The sequence below is a fragment of the Equus asinus genome, chromosome 29 (genome assembly GCF_041296235.1).
Source record: "Equus asinus isolate D_3611 breed Donkey chromosome 29, EquAss-T2T_v2, whole genome shotgun sequence".
Taxonomy (NCBI): domain Eukaryota; kingdom Metazoa; phylum Chordata; class Mammalia; order Perissodactyla; family Equidae; genus Equus; species Equus asinus.
In genome coordinates, this window is record NC_091818.1 from 29538306 (window position 1) to 29558250 (window position 19945).

Consider the following 19945-nt stretch of genomic DNA (forward strand, 5'->3'; position numbering starts at 1 on the left):
ACCTCAGTTCCTTCTCCCTGTGTCGTGGCCTGGACATTCTCTCAAGGCAGTGAGCTGGGCATTCGTCAGGCTAACTTCATTTGTTTTGGGGGATTATTGTCCTTCATTGCCTGAAGTCCTTTGCCTTGAAAATCACTTTTAAATATATTTTGCCTGTTTTGTTTTTGCTTCATCAGGTAGGAAGGTAAATCAGTACCTGCTACTCCGTCTTGGCTAGAAGCAGACTGTAATATAACTTCAGAACATACCGTAGACTGTGTAGAATGCTCTTCTTCCTCCTTTGCTGAATAGCTTCCTGTTCTTCCTTCATTTCTCAGTGGAACCATCTCTTCCTCAGGGAAGTCTTCCCTGGGCCCAATTTAGATCAAGTTCTGTTATGTTATGATTGACCATCACCCTTGTGAAGTTATGTATATGCAGTGGACCAATACTAATTGTACTTTTTATCAGATTAATCTAAATAGCATTACATATATATGTTCTCTATTGTCTAAAATTACAGTAGGTTGGAATTTATTTTATTTATATGATTATTTTTCTATTTAAGCAATTCCCAAGTTAGGTCTAGTCTCTTAAAGTATTATTCAAAGGCCACATTTCAGAAGCTATATATCAGTCCTATGGTAATGTCTCTTGCTTAACTTAAACATTATAAATAATCTTCAATTTATTTCAGATGCAGTAGGAGTTGGAAAAAAGTATAACTGAAGAACTAGAAGACGGTATGTTGTCAAAATTCATGAACTAAATTTAGATATCAATGATTTATGAAATCAATTGTAAATAGTAAATGGTATCCCTTTCCATTGTTTGGATAATTGATACTATGTTAAATATTTTTTCTTATACATTGCTAGTGAAAAATGTGAAAGCATAAAAATTCATAATAAAGAATATACTTATTCTTCATTTATTCATCTTGTTCCATAGCTTTTTAAAAATCTCAAAAGTCGATGTATCCTTTTTCTTTCTGGCTATCCCCTTCCTTCACTTCTGCCGTCCCTATGGAACTGTCAACCTGCACACTGAAACTATTCTCAGAAAACATGGGCTTCATCAACTTCTCACATTTCTGGTAGTGATATAAGGCCGAAAAACCAGACTCATCTAGTAATACTTAAGTCACACAATGACAGTTCATATAACTGTCACTTGACGGGTGACGTTTAAGCTTCAGTCATTGACTGTGTCATTGGTTTACCTTTTGCCCTCAGGAAAAATTCCAAATCTCTCAGCATGGAATAAAAACACCCAAACCACTTTGGTTCTTGCCAAATTATTCAGCTTTATCTCTTGCTGCTTACCCTCCTCTGCCCCTTTGCTCTAGCATCTCATCAAACTAGACGACTTATACTTCCAGTGTTCTTCCTCCCCTCCAGTCTCTGCATGTGCTTCCTCCCACTATCTGACACACTTTTTCCTTGTCGTTCCGGTATCAACTTACACATCACCTCACCAAAAAGCCAAGAACACTGACACAGAACTGGGATGTCTCTTCTGTGCATTCCAATAGTGCCCTGTTGTCATGGGATACTCATATATCCCATCTGTGTGGCAACTGCCTGTTCATCCGTGTTTTCAGTTTATAGTATATGATTGTTGAGAGATGGACTATGTCATCTTCACTTTGAAATTCCACTGCTTGGGTTACAGTACCTTAGCACATGTTTGTTGAATAAAGAAGTGAAGAATGAGAAAACTGGAAGCTCTGATACTTGGCCACAATAGGAATTAATTCAGCGTGCACCTATGAGCAAATTATATTTAACAGTAATCTTGTAGTTTGTGTTGTAGTCATATGTAAATATTTTTCATTCTTCTCAACACTTATAAAGGTCTCAACTTTTTTTACTAACTCAGACTTAGTTAACTAGGAAGTATGTTAAAGACTGTAATTCTTTCTTTTTCTTTTCAGCTGCTGCTGAATTTGAATCTGGATCCTGCAGAGCCTTTCCTCCAGGATCTACTGATGTGTCATGTCTAAATCAAGATCTAGTTTTGAAAATGTCACAAGAATACGTCCAGCCTTTGAAGAAAAGTTATATGACCTGAAAAATAAACAGCATAAATTTATTTACTAGGCAGCTTCCATAACATTTAAATTATTTCCCATTAAACATATGACATATGAAAATCTTAAAGGAAAATATTTTTGTATCATATGTGCATGATCTGTGTCCTCAGCACTGTTCCCATGTGCTGAACTAGTGAACGAATTTCCGGCAAATACTTGCTTTATCAGCATTCTCTCCCTAGTTCACACAGATCTCCACCTATCTATTCATCTAGTCATTCAGCATGGTGGTGCCTATTATGTGTTAGGCACTGGGTGTGCAGTGGCGAGATAAAAGTCGGTACCCGCTGAGTTTACAGTCCAGTTCAGCTTTGTTCCTTCCTCTCCCTTATCTCCTAAATACACAATCCAACCATTATTGGTGCAACGGTCACCACAATGTGGAGGCTGCAAAGTTTCCTTTGGAAATGCCGGGTCTAGACATTTCTTCCTAATCGCTTTCAGATGATTTAGCCACAGGAGAATCCCGTGAACTCATTGAAGAAATACGCCATGATGGAAAGAATAGGTATTGGCTTTAGAAGCCAGGTGGTCTGGTCTTTATCCTGAGTTTGTCACTAATTGTGAGGCCATGGAGAGTTATTTCAGCTCTGGGAGCATTGTTTTACTCATCTAAAAAAGATAATGGTAACCACCTTGCAGGGCTGTTGTGTGGCATAACGGTATAAATTAAAATATCATGTACAGAACCTGGTAGGTGTATCATAGAAAGTGGCTGTTAGACTTTCTAAAACATCTCTGTGTGAGAATTAGAGAGAAAAAGACTTAAGAAAAAAACCCTTTCCTACAGTTATGTGTTAATAACCACGGTGTGCTGCAAAAAACACTAAGTCAAGGAGACAGGAGAATTATTTTTAGTTTCCTAGTCAATCATAAGATGGCTCAGTGACTTTCCTTAGGTACCTTCTCCCTTTGAATCTTTTTCCTCACGTGTGACGCACAAAGATGACGCCAAGGGTCTCCTGAGCTTTAAAGTATAAATCAACTATGATACAGGTAAACTTTTAGCCTTATTCAACTAACTGGAAATACTATCCGTGGGTTTTTACGTTGAACCTGAGCGTTCTTGGATATAGTAACACACCATCAACCCAGCTTTCGAAAATTTGAGTAAGTTCATTCACAACTGAAGTCAGATCTGTATGCCTAAGTTGGGGTAAGTAATTTCATGAAAGCAAAGGGTGACTGATCGGTTCAAATAAACTCAGGCTCCACCAGAGGTCACGTGGCAGGTAACGAATCGGACCCCTCAACCTTATTTAAGCCGGGAAAGTTCCGCTCAACAACCCCCCGCCCCGCGCCCGGGAGCTTGGTCTCTCCGCTCACCGGGCAGCCGCCCTACCCTCCTCAAAGCCCCCGGGAGCCCTCGCCAGCGGACGCGCCCCCCGAGCGACTCGGAAACTCCGCGGAAGCCGTGACGTGGCGACAGTTTGCGGCTGCGGATTGGGAATCGGGGACGGAGCGGGTGGGTGGCGTCGCCGGAAGTGACGCAAGCCGGAAGCGGCTTTCCGCGGAGAAATCGGGGGCGCGGTTTTGGAAATTGGGCCTTGAGGTGGCGTGCGACCGAGTCGGTGCCAGCTTGGTCTTCAGGTCTACGTCCCGGTCACAGCGGACTCGCTCGGCACGCCTTTGGTTTGGTTTGTTCTCTGCAGCGTGAGTGGCCTTCCTTCCAGTGACTTGCGGGAGCGTCCCTCCAGAAGGACCGGGGACCGGGGTGCAGGGAGCACGCCGCTCCGAGGGGGCTGCGCCGACGGAGCCTGGATGAGCCGCCGCGGTTCCGATGAGTTCGGCTGAGGGCGCGAGTTTCCTGGGCACCCGGGGTTCCGCACCTGTGGTGGGCGGTTACTGCATCGCCAAGACGCCCCCTGTAATTCGGAAGGAGACAACCCACCGTTTTCCAGCGTTTCCCTTGGAGGAGAACTAAGCAATAGGCAAAATGTCTGTTTTCCCTAAAATATCTTTGAGACTTGAGGTTGAAAACTATCTTAAAGCGGGTTTTATGAATAAGGAGGTAGGTTGCACACTAGAGAAGTAGAAAAAAGTGTAAGAGGAAACCTGATCTTTGCGGCTGTTGGTTCTTACTCGTCTTGCCGAAAGTAAAAGATGCTAGGATCTTTCCGCGGGTATTTAATGAATGCTTTCCGAGATAAGAGGGGAATGAGGTCTGTGTGTTAACACTTAGGAATGGGAAAAAAGGAGGAAAAAGTGGTCATGAGCCTGGTAGTAGGCCTGGCACTGATGGGCTTACAAGGATGAGCAAGAAAAGACCGCTGTCCTGGAAAATGTAAGTCCTTTAGAGAAGAGACACCTGTGCTCTGGGAGCGCTTGAGGTGGGAGGGAAGCTCTAATTTGTTGAGTGTCTCTTAAATGCCACCAGTAGTGCAGGGTGATTTGCGCACGTTTACGTCTTAATCTGCGCAATCCTTTTTGGTAGAGATTTCCTCCCCATTTTAATAGGTGAGAGAACTGAGGGTCCAAAGAGTCATGTAACTGATCCAAATTGACACCGCTCTCAAGTTAACAGTACTGAAATCTGACGCTAAAGAGCTCAGGTACAATGAAAAAGGTACGGGTTTGGAATTGCAAGCCCATGATTTGCCTCCCAGTGCTTTGACTAAATTACTTCGCATCCGTTAACCCTTGATTTCCTTTTCTGTAAAATTGAGGGTGGTTAAAAAGACTTACCTTACAAGGTTGTTTTAGGGTATTAATCTTAAGTGAAAGCATCTGGCATCGTTCTGGCGCATAGTAAGTCCTCAGCAAGTGTCCGTTCCGTGTGCTCCTGGCAGCGCCCAGCCTGGAAGTCCTCAGTGGATGTTGATTGTCTCTGATCATCTCTGATCGCCACGCCTGGGCTCGTTCCACTTCACCGTCCTACCTCCTGGCACCTGTGTATTTTCCAAATGTTTGGTTTTCTATTCAAAGTAAAGCCACTTACGTGTTACTTGTTTTTGAAGATGTTACTGAAACCATGACTTTTTGATTTGATTTCTGTATTTTACTTCCAAAGGTTGTGTTAAGGGACTAGACAGTGTGGAAAGACGAACTATCTTCTCTTGATTTCAAAGAACTTAAAATTTAAGGAGCATATTCAGAGAAATAGAGGCCTTCAGCACTTTTTAAAATGGTGAACATTGTTTTATGAAAGAAGACCCAAGTATCTTTCTTTGACACCCCCTCTACCTCAAACCCACTAATGATATGATTTTACCCAAAGAAAAGCCATGTCTTTGTAAAAAGTATCAAAGCTAAGGGAATATTCAGTTAAAGAAACCAAACTAAACCATGAGGAAGTACTAATATTTTAATGCTGGTGGACTGTTAGGCTGGCTAGTGGTTTGTGAAGATTCTGTGGGGTTTAGTCAAAGATAACAAAAAAATGAGGAAACAAATGTCTCAAAAAGCTTCAGTTAATTGCAGGGGAACTTGGTTGGTTGAGTCTAACTTCATTTCTGACAGGTGTCTGCTACCCGCCTTCTTTTGGACAATATCTATTTGTTACATTTAATAATACATTATTAAAAAGCTAATGTAAAAAAGGGATCTTTGGATTGACGGTATGAATGTTACTTATTCAAATATCGGTATTTGAAAGGCTACTAACAAATTTGCTCTAGGATAGGAGTTTAGCAAGTAAATAGTTCTACAGTAATGACATAACAGTTAACACATGATAAATGAATAGAATGAAATCCTGAATTTATTTGAATAAACATAGCAGATATTGATATGTTCAAAATGTTAGTGCTTTGAAGTTGAGGCAGTGTTTTTCTAAGCCCTTTATGTCGGGTGTTTTGTTAGATGTTTATTGCCACAATTAAACCCTAGAACCCTGTGAAGTGTTACCATTCCCTAGTGTTATTAACACATAATACAGCAAAATGAAACAGAACTGAACAATTGCTGAAAGGTGTTTCATTGGCTGAAACAAATGTCTGTGCATATTCTGCTGAATATTTTAATTCATATAGTGAAACTGAAGCATTAACTTGTTCTTTTCTGCTTTTCAGATTGTATCTGCTTTAGGTAAAGAAGCAGCAGAAAGGAAGTTTGAAACTCTTTTAAATCACTTGTCACACCCTCCATCATTCACAACTGTCAGAGTAAATACACATCTAGCCTCGGTACAACATGTGAAAAATCTGTTACTTGATGAACTTCAGAAGGTTTGTGCAAATTTTTTACGTCATTATGTACATAAATACATTTCTACAATCTATGTCATGTTGCTTCTCACTAAAATCCTATGAATGAGATAATGCTATTCCAATTCTACACATAAGGAAACTGAGGATCATGAATGTTAAAGTTCAAGGTTACATAGTGAGTGGTAATGCTAGAACTTGAACCTAGCATTTCTGATTCTGAATTTATTGTTTGTAGTGACTGGATAGGTCACTCAACCCTTCTGGGCCTCAGTTGTTTCATCATTAAAATACATGTGAAGAGGTCCATTCTAACCCTAAAAGTCTGTGATTTTGTAACTAGTGACATATAACAACCAAGAGGGCGGATTGTATAGCTGAGGCGAGCTATACAGTATGGAGAGGTATTTACTGATTACCTGTAGGATTATATTTTTAATTGACATAAAAAAGTAGATAGAGGAGCCCAGCCCAGTGGTGTAGTGGTTAAGTTCATGTGCTCTGCTTGGGCAGTCCAGGGCTCATGGGTTTGGATCCTGGGTGTAGACCTATACCCACTCATCAAGCCATGCTGTGGCAGCATCCCACATACAAAATAGAGGAAGATGGGAACAGATGTTAGCTCTGGGCCAATCTTCCTCAAGCAAAAAAGAGAAAGATTGGCAACAGATGTTAGCTCAGTGTTAATCTTTCTCACCAAAAAAAAAAAAAAAAATGGAGAAGTACCTTATTGCTAATAAAAGCAGGAAATTAAAACAATATAAAGAAAAAAAATATATATATATATTTTTCTTGCAGGGGAAGATTTGCCCTAAGCTAACATTTGTTGTCAATCTTCCTCCTCTTTTCCCTGCCCCCAGAGCCCCTACATAGGTGTGTATAGTTGTGAGTTCTTTTGGTTCTTCTATGTGAGCTGCCACCACAGCATGGCTACTGACGGACGAGTGGTGTAGTTCCACGCCTGGGAACCAAACCTGGGTGCCCAACTTTAACCACTAGACAATTAGGGCTCGCTCAAGAATATATTTTTTAAATAAATTATTTTTTGTTTGACCAATAAAATAGTTTTGGCATAATACTCATTTTCTGTAAGTGAAAACAGTATTAGAAAATGGCATTTTATAAATTCTAAGCAGAAAAATCATAATTGAAGTTTCTTGTTTGTATTGTCTTAATTCTTTACTTTCAAATGCTATGCATTCTGTGTGTCATACACTGTGCACTGAAATTTGCCTCCAAAGAAATGTGAGATGGAGGAAAACAGATGCCTGAGGGGGTCCTTCAAACTGCATTTTGTAGTTAGTAAATCTCATACAACAAGTAACTGGCAGGTGCCGGCAGACCTGTTTCTACCTAATTACTATCTAAATTAAAAGCAAGAGGCAAGCATGGTTAAAGGACTTCCATTTGTATAGCATAGACTGTGTTATCAGTATACTCCAAATATAACATGCAGAGATTTTCAGAAAATTATCACTGGTATTGATTAGTTGATTTTTTCCTTTAATCTCATTACATTTATGGAATGTTTGTCATATCTTTAAGAAAAATTCTATAAATTTCAAGTTGTGAGTAGGTGACTGTGTTACAAGAAGAACCAGCTGTGGTATCTGACTATATGAGACCAAAACTCAGTATAATAATTAAATAAGACTTGGAGAAAAGTTAATCTGATTGTTAATTATTGATATTGATAATTTTATTCCTAGTAATGACATTAGGCATAAAATATAAGTAGTTCCTCCAAGCAACTAAAATTATTGCTTTTGTATAGTCATGCATATGCTTTCAGCGAGTGGGAAAGAAACTGTTCTGTGGCTCACCAGAGCTGTCCATCGCTCAGGCAGATCCAGATTGTTCTCTTTTCTGGCAAATGATTTCCAGAGCCTAGATATTCTAGAATTGTAGTAGGATAGGTGTACGAGATCTCAGGGCCGGCCTGGTATCTAAGATGAGGCAGACAGAATCACTCTGGGCTTTGAGTCCAGGTGAGACAGGGTTAGGATTAGATAGGGATGGTTGGGTCATACACCCTAGATGGGAAACCAGTGCAGAGCAGTACCTATTCCTAGCAGGAAAGGGGACTGGAAGGAGGCCTCAGACTATAAACATTCTTTCTCCTGTCCCAGAGCTCACATATGTCCTAAAGACATGTCCCAAATGGTATGATATGAGTCAGTGCTTTGCCCCCAAATTTCTCTGGGCCACATATTGAAATTTAATAATTTACAATTTCATTTGACTGGTGAGGATGTGGAGAAACTGGAACCTTCATACACTGCAGGTGGGAACGTGAAATGGTTTGACATCTTTGGAAAACAATTGGGTAGTCCTGTAAGAAGTTAGGGGCTGGCCCCCTGGCTGAGTGGTTAAGTTCACGTGCGCCACTTTGGCAGTCTGGGGTTCACCGGTTCAGATCCTGGGCGTGGACCTACACACTGCTCATCAAGCCATGCTGTGGCCGCATCCCACATAGAGGAACTAGAATGACTTACAGCTAGGATACACAGCTATGCACTTGGGTCTTTGGGGAGAAAAAACAAAATAGAGAAAGATACCTGCCCAAGAGGAATGAAAACATATGTCCATACCAGTGCTTGAACATGAAAATATATAGCAACATTGTTCTTAAGAGCCAAAAGGGAGGGACTCTCCAGATGTCTTTCACCTGGTGAACAGGTGAACACAGTGTGGTCTATTCACACAGTGGTATCCTGTTCAATGAGAGGAATGAACTACTGATCCATGCTCCGACATGGACGAACCTCAAAATATTTTAAGTGAAGAAGGCAGACACAAGACACCATATATGGTGTGATTCTATTTATTTGAAATGTCTAGAAAAGGCAAGTTTATAGAGAAAGTAGATTAGCGGTTTCCTGGGGGTGGAGCTGGGGACAGGGATTGACTGCAAATGGGCATGAAGAATGCAGTGATGGAAATAATCGAAAACTGGATTGCGGTGATGGTTGCACAGTTCTTTAAGTTCACTGAAAATCATTTTACATTTAAAATGGGTGCATTTTGTGGTGCGTAAATTATAACTCAATAAGGCTATTTTAAAATGTTCATGGGGCAGAAACAAACAAGAAGCAGATGATGTGCTTAGTTTAAAAAAAAGGTATATTTGTGTTATTATGAAAGTTATGCATGTGTGGTTCTATGAAAGTTTTATTTCTGTGTCATCTTAACATCTCCTAATAGAAAAGGAGAGAAGGAAACCTTTGGCTTAGGAAGGATTGATCTCTATGTAAAATATTTCTATAGTATAAAGCACATAGTACTTCAAAAAGCAAAACAAATGACAAAATTCCTTGTCTGTCTTCTCCTTGGAAAGATCAGTTTACCATAGTCTAGATATTATAAGGCGTCAGGCAGTGAGAGAGCACGAGGGAGAGGGAAAGAGAAAGGAGAGCTGTTCGATGGAATGAGAAGGAGTTTTCCCTTCAGATTCTTAGTAGCTCTCTGTTGGATATGGTTAGTCTGAAATATCCTTTGCCTGGAAGAAGCAGAAGTCAGGAGAACTGTTGAGATGGTAGAAATGTAGTTAGGTTTCTAAAATTTGAACAATTTTTTTCTCTTATGAACTTAGAAAAAATTTCTCAAATCAGCTTACTTCTAAGTAGTGTATGGCTACTCAGGGCATTGCAAATATCTATTATTGTTACTGCTCTTTCATGTAGTATGTGAAAATTAATGAGTTGATAATTCCTAGCCTTCATGGCAGAGACTTGTTCGCAAATATTTGCGTGTTTCCCTCTAATAGAGTACACAGGCCTTTCTCTCCAGTTCACTCTTCTGCTCTTTATTCTGCTGTGTGGAGTGCCCAGTCATCTTCTGCCTGCAACGGTGGTGTGCTGGTACATAGTGAACAACTCACTTTCTGGGAAGAATAACCCTGGTTTGTGGTGGTTGCTGATTTCTATGGTGTGAATACTCCCACTGTGGTCGATTTTAAGCTGCCAGCGAGCGTGACCTGCAGTTGGGAAAAGATGCAAACAATTGGCTTTCAGGAGACTGTGTGAACTGGCCCCAGCACTGTACCACTGGCCCTGCATCTGTTTCCACTCTGAAGGCCAAGGATGATAGAGGATACTGAAAATTCTGGATCTTTGCCAGAAACGCATCCATTTCCCTCATCAGAACTGACATGGCATCATTGTTGATAGTGTACAATGAATAGTATTTAATAATCTCAATATTTAATGTCTTATTCAGAAGCTTTTCTTAAAAGAGTACTACATGCAGTTCTGTATGGAATATATGTTTTCAAAGTAAGCCACTTGAGATAAACATGGTGTGTATTTATAAAGCCAAACAGTAAGCAAAATTGAGCCTTATAAAGAAGTCAGGATACTTCAGAACCAAATTATAGACAAAACATAGTTGTTTTGAAGTCGTTGATTTTTATACTATCCCATGGAATAAAGTGAAAATATCTCAAACCAAGCTTCATGCTCTGCTAGGTAATGATACTGAAAAGCTTCATAAAGTGAAATTTGTCAAATGTGTTGATTGCTTCATAATTGTGTGTGTTTATTTTTAACAGCAGTTTAATGGATTAAGTGTCCCTGTTCTTCAGCATCCAGAGCTTCAGGATGTCTTACTTATTCCTGTTATTGGACCTAGGTTTGTAACTATTTCATTTTCAAATTATCTTCTTCTAAATAGAAATTTGTTGCAGGTTCTTGTTTACTATTGGTGATAATACTAAGTTTCTCCATTATTAGCAACTTTAGTTAGATAGGTAGGCGTTAACCAAATTCATAAATGCCCACTTCATACTCTCTCATGGAAAATGTTACAAAGGAAGACTAAGAAGGGGCCCAAATACCTTGAGAGAAATGCATTTTAGGTCCATTTAGTACAGTAGTTGATTTTTTCCACCTTCTAAGAAACTTCATTTCGTTTGTTTACTTGTATATCTTATGATAATCCAGTGCTAAATTAAAACGCTTTTTTTGAGCTACAACAAAACTACAAAGCGGCATATTTCCTACTTTCATAACTGATGTATTTGTAAAATTTTATTCATTAATTCACACTTATGTTAAGTTACTACGTATGTTCTGCTGAACAGGCATTATTCTACTCATTTATGTATTTCGAAGGCATATGTTTGAAAATTGAAAAAATAGGCTTTCATATTTAATGGGAGTTCTCTTCCCAAGGAGGATTTTAAAATCCCTAATTATGGTATAATTGTTGTATACCTCTAAGAGTTATAATAAATATAAAAATGTTGTTTTTGTTAAAGCTTTAAAGTAATTTAGTGGTTAACAGTAGAGCAATGGTTCAATACATTATGGTTTATCCATGTAATGAGATGTTATATGGCCTTTAATGTGGGAGAATTGTATATACCAATGGAGAGGATGTTCACAATTAATTATCAAAATCATGTTGCTGTGCATAAGATAATTACATTTCTTTTGCAATTAAAAAAATACACATGACTACACATCTGTATATACCATATATTGAAAAACTCTGGAGGGTATAGCATACCCAACTATTAACAGAGGTTAACTCTAAAGAAGTTGGATTGGGAGAAAGGGGGTAAGAGATTTTTACTTGTAACATATCTGTTTTATTTTTTTTTTTTTACTGTAACCAGGTACTACTTTTGTAATAAATAAATAGATTTTGTAAGCTCCTTATTCTACTTATTTTTTAAGGTGAAATTTACATACAGTGAAATGGAGAGATCTTAATTAAGAGTACCATTTGCTGAGTTTTGCCAAATTTATATAACTGTGTAGCCCAGATCCACCCCAGTCAAGATATAGACCATTTCTATTACCCCAGAAAATTCTCACCAGGAAACCACTGTTCTGATTTCTGTTATTTTGTATTTTGTTTTAAACCAGTCCGTTACTACAGTTGATCACAATCACGGGTCTTTTGAGATTCTGCTTCTTGATTCATTTCAGAGTATATTTTGAACATCTTTCCGTGATGTCCATAATTTTCCCTGATTTTATATGATGCTGTCTCATTTTTTAATAGCCATATAGATAGTATATTTTATCATTGCGCTCAGCTTTTTCAGTCCTCTATTGATAGACATTTAGTTTTTTCCTGTTTTTCATTATTACCAATAGTGAGTATTCGTAAGATATTTCTTTATGGACTTGAGTAGGCATGTCTACAGGATAAATTGGTACAACATGGAATTATTGGTTCAGTGGTCTGTGTATTTCAGTTTGAGACATACTGCCCTCTAAAAAGTCTTACCAGTTGATATTTCTAACAGTATATGACAGAGTCTGATTCTTCAATTCTTGCCAGTACTGGCTCTGTTAGTTGTTTTAAAATGTTTAGATGATTTAACTTTATTTTCTGTGCTTCTCCCTTTACCTGACCTTGATAATCCTTTCATCCTATTCTTGGTCGTCATCTAGTCTACTCATCACAATGTTAGCGAACTGAACGCAAATGGTGAGTTACTACAGGAAAGTATTCACGCATCATTTAGGGTTGTAGTTTCACATACCTACCTTTCATTTCTAAAAGGAGAAAGTCAATTCATTTTTGTTTTTTAAACTCATCATCACTATTATCTTTTGACTTTCCACTATGAAAACTTGGGAAGTTCCTACACTTAAATTTCTCCGAAAACCTCCACCAGCCAATTTTTGTTTACTATGTTAGTTTTTTAACGCTGTAAAGTTTTGTAACATTTTTATTCCATAAGCACAATTCAAATGGAGGCAACACTTGCTTTGAGTCCTACTGGCATCGTTGGCTTCTGAGGGCTTTATCTTGATTCACCTCTTGGTTGGTGAGTGTAGTCAGTTGTCAGGTCTGTAAGCAGCTGCTTCCCGTCTCCCAAGTATGTCTCTTAAGTGCTCTCTTCACTTTTTTGCTTGAGAATTGCCTGGTGCCTTTATGTTAAACAACAACTTGGCTGATTATAGTAGTTTCAGGTCACATGTCATTTCCCTTAGCGCTTTGTAGACATTGCTTTTGTAATCTTATGACATCAAGTGTAGCTATGAAGAAATCTGAGGCTATAAGAAATTTTCCCCCTGCAACGGTGTCTTGGTTTTCATTCAGAGATCTATGGGATTCCTAGTCATTGAACTTTAGAAACTTGACTAGGATAGAACTTGATTTTTACTATTCTCTCTTAGTTTTTAGTGAAACACAGTGGAACTTTTTAGTTACAAGTCTTCCAGTAGTTCTTTAGTGTTTTTCTGTTACATTTGTCTGTATTTTCTATTATAATAAGGACGCTAGGACTCTGTGTGTTGGATTTCCAGTGCAGATGCTCCGTGTGTTGGGGCACCCCAGGACAACCTTTAGGTTCAGTGATTGGCTAGAAGGACTCACAGGACTCAGCATATAGTCATGCTCATAGGCAAGATTTATTACACGAAAGGGTACAAACACAACATCTGCAGAAGGAAAAGGTGCATGGGGCAAAGTCTGGAGGAAGCCAGGCACAAGCTTGCAAGAGTCCTCTCCCCATGGAATTACTAGGACGTGCTTAATTCCTCCAGCAACCAGCGTGACCTGTGTAAAATAGTTGTCTAGTAGGGAAGCTCGTTAGAGACTGAGTGGCCAAGATTTTTATGGGGCACTGGGTGTGTAGGCATCCTCTGCTTAGCATGTACCCAAATTCCAGGTTCCCAAAGGGAAAGCAGATGTTCAGAATAAATCACATTTCTTGTACAAACAGTTCAGGAACAATAATCCCGTCTATCATTAGAGAAGGTTTTCTATCACTGTTGGGAACTGTTTCGCAGTCAAATTTCCAGATGCCGGCCAGGGACCAACCTTGCAAGCAGGCCTTTCAGAGAAGAGCAGTCTCACATGCCTTGTGTTAGCTCTTGATTTCAGAGGATTTACTGTCCTTTATTTCCTGAGCTCTGCTACCTCGCTTTTCTTCTTTGTCTTTTTAGCCTGTTGTTGGTTGTTCTTATATCCCTTTCCTAAGGTTTTTTCCTTTTAGTTTGTTTGAAAATATAGAAAGGTATTTGAAATTTCTTCCTTGTGTTTTTGTTGTTGTGGTACATTTTTTATCTGCCTTTTGCTTATTATGCCTCTTTTTTTTTTTTTCTACTCCCTATGCATAGATCCTATGTTGAATGAATCCTTTCTGCTTTTCACTCATTAAATGGAAACAGTTATGTTCACATAGATTCACCGAGTTTGCAGTTTGCTCAAGAATGGTACAGAATGGGGTCTGTGTGCCTAGACAACTCATCAGATGTGTTTTCCAGAAATGCTTTCACCAGGTCTTCCCTGGTGGCACGTCTCTCGTCCTGGTGAGCAGAGCTGGTAAAGACGGAGGCTCTCTGTGAAGGCTTCTAGCTCGCAGCTTTTTTGTTTGGGGTTTGAAGTTTTGTTGATGCTCAGTTAACTCAGGGGAGGAACAACCAAGTTGGTTGCTATTTCCCTTCTCCTCTCGTAGCTGCCTCTCGGCGGTTTACTGAGGTGTATTAGAGAAAACACAGATTTTCTGCTTGTGCCAATTCAGACAGTCCACTTCCTCTTTCAGCTTTATCTGCTGTGAATGGGACACTGACAAGACATTCCCGGATTCTCCTTTTTTCTCCCGGAACTTCCAGTCCTGGTTTTAAGTAATAAATATTTGATTAGGCCCCCAGAAGCCTTTCCTTTTCAGAGACATTCTTACCCTGTTGAGGAACTAGGCTTGATCTGAATTTCACTGTCAGCTAATTCTTCTTCACCATTGGGATTATAGCTGTTTCTTAGTTTTATTGCAAATGGAGTTTTCTTCTCATTTTTTTCCTCCATTTCTCTGGGCTTCAGAAAAAAAAAAAGAGTAACACTCTCACTCTTTTACTGATCTTCTACTACAACCTCATATCACACAGTTATTTAAAATATCAAAACATAGGTTAAATTTTATTTATAATAGTAAACAATTTTAAAAGTAATTTCTCACCATAAATTCAGGTTCCCTCAGTTTATTTAGCATGATATTTAATATACTGATCAAATTTATTTTAATGTTGGGAAGGTTTTATCATTGATAATTTAATGAGATTGAACATAAGGTTGTAATGCTGAATGTGATGGTATCAGTGTCAACTTTATTGAAAAACTTGGGAGAAAATGGAATGCCAGGCTTCTCTCCATATGGGAATGTTTTTAACATCATACCCCATTGAGCGTTTTCTAAAGACTGCATCTAGATCAGTAGAATTTTTTCGGCCAGTATTCAATTTGTAATTTTTAAGCATCTCTACATTTTCTCTATTCATGCTCCTCCCTTTTTGATAAAAATCTCAACAAAATATTTCTAGCAGGTTAGGAAATCAGCTTTCTTCCTTTCCTTTGCACTTGAATACGTGGTTCAATAGCCTCAATTCTTGAGATCCAGATGAGGCTGGATCTGCCCTTCTCTCTCAGCTGCTTGCTTTCTGTCTGTCGTCATTGCCTCGTCCCTAGAAAATCAGCACTTTAAGCTTTCAGATACTGTTTGTATATGTGAAATGAGAGCGTGAATGCAATAGAATATTCGAGTAATTGCACGAAGACTGATGATGAAATGCAGATGGCAGTCCTGCTCAAAAGATATATTTGGTTGGCATGCAACAATATCATGTGATATTTCAGGGTTTTTTTGTTATCTCCAATTTGGTGTAGAGTTGCTAATATGTGCAGTTTAAAAAGTGCCAAAAAGGTAAAAGTTTATATTTTTATATACTCTTTAGTGGGACATTCCTATAATCTCTGTCTTTAATTCCTATTCACCTCATTCTTAGCTATTTTAAAAGTTTTCTTTTAATCTAAGTATCTTCATATTATTTTTCCTCCAGTTTGTATGACTATACTATTAGAAAATCATTTTTCTTAATGTTGCTGATTCACTCTTTTATTTAGAAACATTTCAGTAAAATCAAGCTTTTAGCATGTTTTATGGCCCTGCATCAACTTTTACATTTCCTCTTTTATATTTCCTGGCTAAAACTCTTGCCCTTTAGCAAAGCTGACTTACACCTCGATACTTGCATATGACATATTATGTTTTATACAGTTCGTGAGGGTTTAGCATATAGTCGTCCTCATGACTGTGATTTATTCTAGTGAAAGAATCTGAAGCCAAGTCAGCAGAAGGAAAAGGTGCATGGGTTGAAGTCTGTGAAAACCATTTGCAAGCTTCTAGTCCTTTCCAGTAGAATCACACCCTGCACACTCAACTCCCCCAGGAATGAGTTTGACAACATGTGAGATGTTGCCATCCCAGGAAGCTCCTTAGAGACTCAGCATCCAGGATTTTTATGCAGAGCTGGTAATATAGGCACCCCCTGCCTGGTACATAGCCAAATTCCAGCTTCCCCGAAAGAAAGTTGGTGTTCACCATAGACCATATTGTTTGTGCAAACAAATTAGGCACAGTGAGCTGCCCTTACCAGTTCATAGTGGGAACCTTCCTGAAATCTAAGTTCCCAGGTGCCAGCCAAGGAGTGGCCTTGTAACCAGGCCTTCCAAAGGAAAGAGCAGTTCAGGCCTGCTCCCTTAACTCTTTTCTCCAGTCTTTAATTTTCTCTTCACCGTGAAATGATTATTCTCATAGAAACTTTTTGAGTGACTCTACAAGGTTCCGTTTCACAAAACATCTGTTGAATTGGTGCTATGTGTCTGACCCAAAGAGGTTAACAAAGGTGAATGAAACATAGTTGTTTAGTCTAAAAGCAGGGAACTTTGGTGCAAGTCAGGCTGTGATGAATGCCACAGTAGAGGTCTAAGTACCCTCAGCATAGAATAGGAAGGACTAGGGGCAAGGAAATTGGTAAAGATTTTCTCCAAGTAGATCCTTTCAGTTGATCCTTGAAGGCGAGAAGCAGTTAGACTGATGAGGAGATAAAGTGGGCTAGTGTGCTAGGTAGTGAGAAGGCATCTGCAAAGGTAAGGAGGCATGAAAATGTGTGGTGGTTTGTGACAAAAGTGATCAAGTTTGGCTACTCAGTCGGGTTTCAGAGAGGTAGGTGAAAGATGAGCTTGAAGAAGTTGGGAGAGGCAGGCTGTGAAGTGTAAAGGACTTTTTTTTTAAGGAATGTTTTCTTTTTTGCATAGATTATAGGAGCCAAAGAATTTTTATTAAAGTCATAATTAGGTCTGTATTTTAGAAACCTAATACTGGTAGTAACATAAAGCTACTTGTTTTCCAAACTGCATGTAGATCATAATGCACTAGTAGGTTGTAAAATCAATTTACTGGGTTTTTTATTAGCATTTTTAAAAGAAATGGGATATTTTATATCACATTGTATTGCTTATAGTAAAGATATTGTTTCATGAAATGTTTATTATAAGTGTGTGTATGTATATATATGATGAATTGTAAGCCTGGAGACAAGTCATTTCCAACAATATGGTAAAGTAGATAACCTGAAAATGTATCTGCTATATACTCCTAGGAATATGAAATAAAAAATAGGCCATAAAATGCACAGCTAGTGATTAAGAATGTAACTGAAATGTTCAGGGATTAAAGTGAAGAGTAACTGAAAACAGAGCAGTAAGCATGTGAGCTAATCTTTGGGGGCTGGGGGATATGGGAGAGGGGGCGATTGGTTTCCTAAATTTAGGGGCTTTGGTTTTAACAACAGGGTGTTAACACTAGGAGGTGAGAAATACCCAGAATCAGTGCAAGGCAGTAAATTAGGAACTGGATCTCTCTTGCCTCAGTGTCTGAGTTGGCGAAAAATCTTCCGAGAATGCAGAAGTGTGCTTCCATACCTCGTAAAGGTTCGGAGTTCAAATTCATACTACCCAAGTGCTCTTGAAACCCAGAGTCTGGGAAATTAACATAAAAATTTGATCTCAAGCCAATTCCTGAAATGCTTAGCAAAAACCAGGCAAAACTACTCTAGTGTGGCTGACATTCAATCCAGGCCACACACGTTTCTCATGGTAAAAGCTACACCAGGAATCACACCACCATGAGTGAGAATCAGCATATACTACAAGCTGAAGGGTTAGATTTTCCCCAAAAGTTTAGCAAATATAGCTATCTGGTAGAGACTATGAAATCAGTTTTCTTAAAATGGCTTAAACCAAAAATAGGAATCTAAAACATAAAAGACCCCAAGAGGAGAAAAAAGGTAAAGTAGAAAAAGAATTTCTAGAAACAAAAATATCATCATTAAAATGAAAAACTCATTCAATGAGTGAAACGGTAAATTAGACCCAATTCATGGAGAATTATTGAAGTAGATGACTCAGGAAATGATCTAGAATGCAGCAGAGATAGATGAAGACATTGAAAATGTGAAGTTGAGTCATGGAAAACAGAATGAAAAGACACTTCATATTTCTAATGAGTCCTAGATGAAGAGAATAGAAATAATGGACAAAAGGGGCTGGCCCCGTGGCCGAGTGGTTAAGTTCGCGCGCTCCGCTGCAGGCGGCCCAGTGTTTCGTTAGTTCGAATCCTGGGCGCGGACATGGCACTGCTCATCAGACCACGCTGAGGCAGCGTTCCACATGCCACAACTAGAAGAACCCACAACGAAGAATGCACAACTATGTACTGGGGGGCTTTGGGGAGAAAAAGGAAAAAATAAAATCTTAAAAAAAAAAAAAAAAAAAAATGGACAAAAGACAAGATTCAAAATGTAATGACTAAGAACTTTCCAGAATTGATGAAAGACAGATTTAAGAAGTACGATGAGTCTGAAGCCAAAAGTAAAAATAAATCTATGTATAGACACTTCAGAATGAAAGTGCAGAACACCAAAGACACAAAGAAGATCTGAAAACAATCAAAGGAAAAGGCAGGAAGCTATTCAGTGATTAAGCTAAGAGATGAAGTATGTCTGATGTCAGGGGATGGGCCCAGAAGACCTGTTGGAGAACTAGGGGTGGCATGCTTTTGTAACTCGGTGAATGTCGAGTTAGAAGGTTTAAGAAGAAGGGATGTAAGGTGATGCTGAGGTTTCTAGTTTGGTTATCTAGGCAGATAATGACTTTGTTGAAGACTGGAGACATAGGAGGATGAAAAGATTTGGGGTGTTTGCCGAGGATTTGAGGAGTGGATCAGAGAAAAATAACACTGTTTAGGGCTTGTTGAGTTGAATTAGCTGTGGGACACCTAGATATAGCTACCTGCAGTTAATTAGAAATAGCAATTTGGAGTCTAGAAAAGCTAACCATTATAAGACATGATTATTGTTGTAAGTGATTATTGTAATCATGAGATTGCCAAGAAATAGGGTGTAAAGTGAGAAGAGACAGTGGCATGTTTTGGAACTTGGGAGAGTAAACCTCTTTAGGGAGTAGGTAGAGAATGAGCAATGAGAATGTATGGAACTCAGAAGGAGTAGATAAAACTAAGTTTAGTGAGATTTGATAATCTACACATCATGGAAAGAAGATGGGACCCACTTAATTCCCCACTAAGGAGTTGTGAAAACACATGTGAAATGTTGCCAACTGGGGAAGCTCATTAGAGACTCAATGCTCAAGATTTTTATTTGGGGCTGATCACGTTGGCTCCCCGACCTTTGAAAAAGTCTAAATGTTAGAAATGATATTCAGATTTTAGTGATCGAAGGAATGAATTGAAGGTGAGAAATTGGAAAACATTCAAAATGTTGGGCAGCAAAGGAAGAAAAAAGGCCTTATCTTTGTCTGTCTAGTTTAAAATATTAATAATATACCATGCAACAATCTACCAATTTAGAAATGTTTTGAATTCCTTGTCTATTGTCTGTGAAGGTAGGGACTTTATTTCTCTTCTTTTCTA

General features: G+C 38.8%; 1 protein-coding gene across 2 annotated transcripts in view; it reads left to right on the forward strand.

The window, feature by feature from the left end:
- The first annotated feature begins 3542 nt into the window (after nt 1-3542).
- Nucleotides 3543-19945, forward strand: part of NSUN6 (NOP2/Sun RNA methyltransferase 6) — a 64571-nt gene continuing 48168 nt past the window's right edge. Inside the window, exons 1-3 of one of the 2 annotated variants that reach the window (XR_011499205.1) lie at nt 3543-4085; nt 6085-6240; nt 10769-10848. Coding sequence is in view for 1 of the 2 variants with exons in the window: in XM_070500815.1 (XP_070356916.1) it covers nt 4011-4085; nt 6085-6240; nt 10769-10848 (311 nt within the window). In the remaining variant the exon portion in view is untranslated. The remainder of the gene's footprint in view (nt 4086-6084; nt 6241-10768; nt 10849-19945) is intronic. The other variant, XM_070500815.1, reaches the window with a different exon arrangement.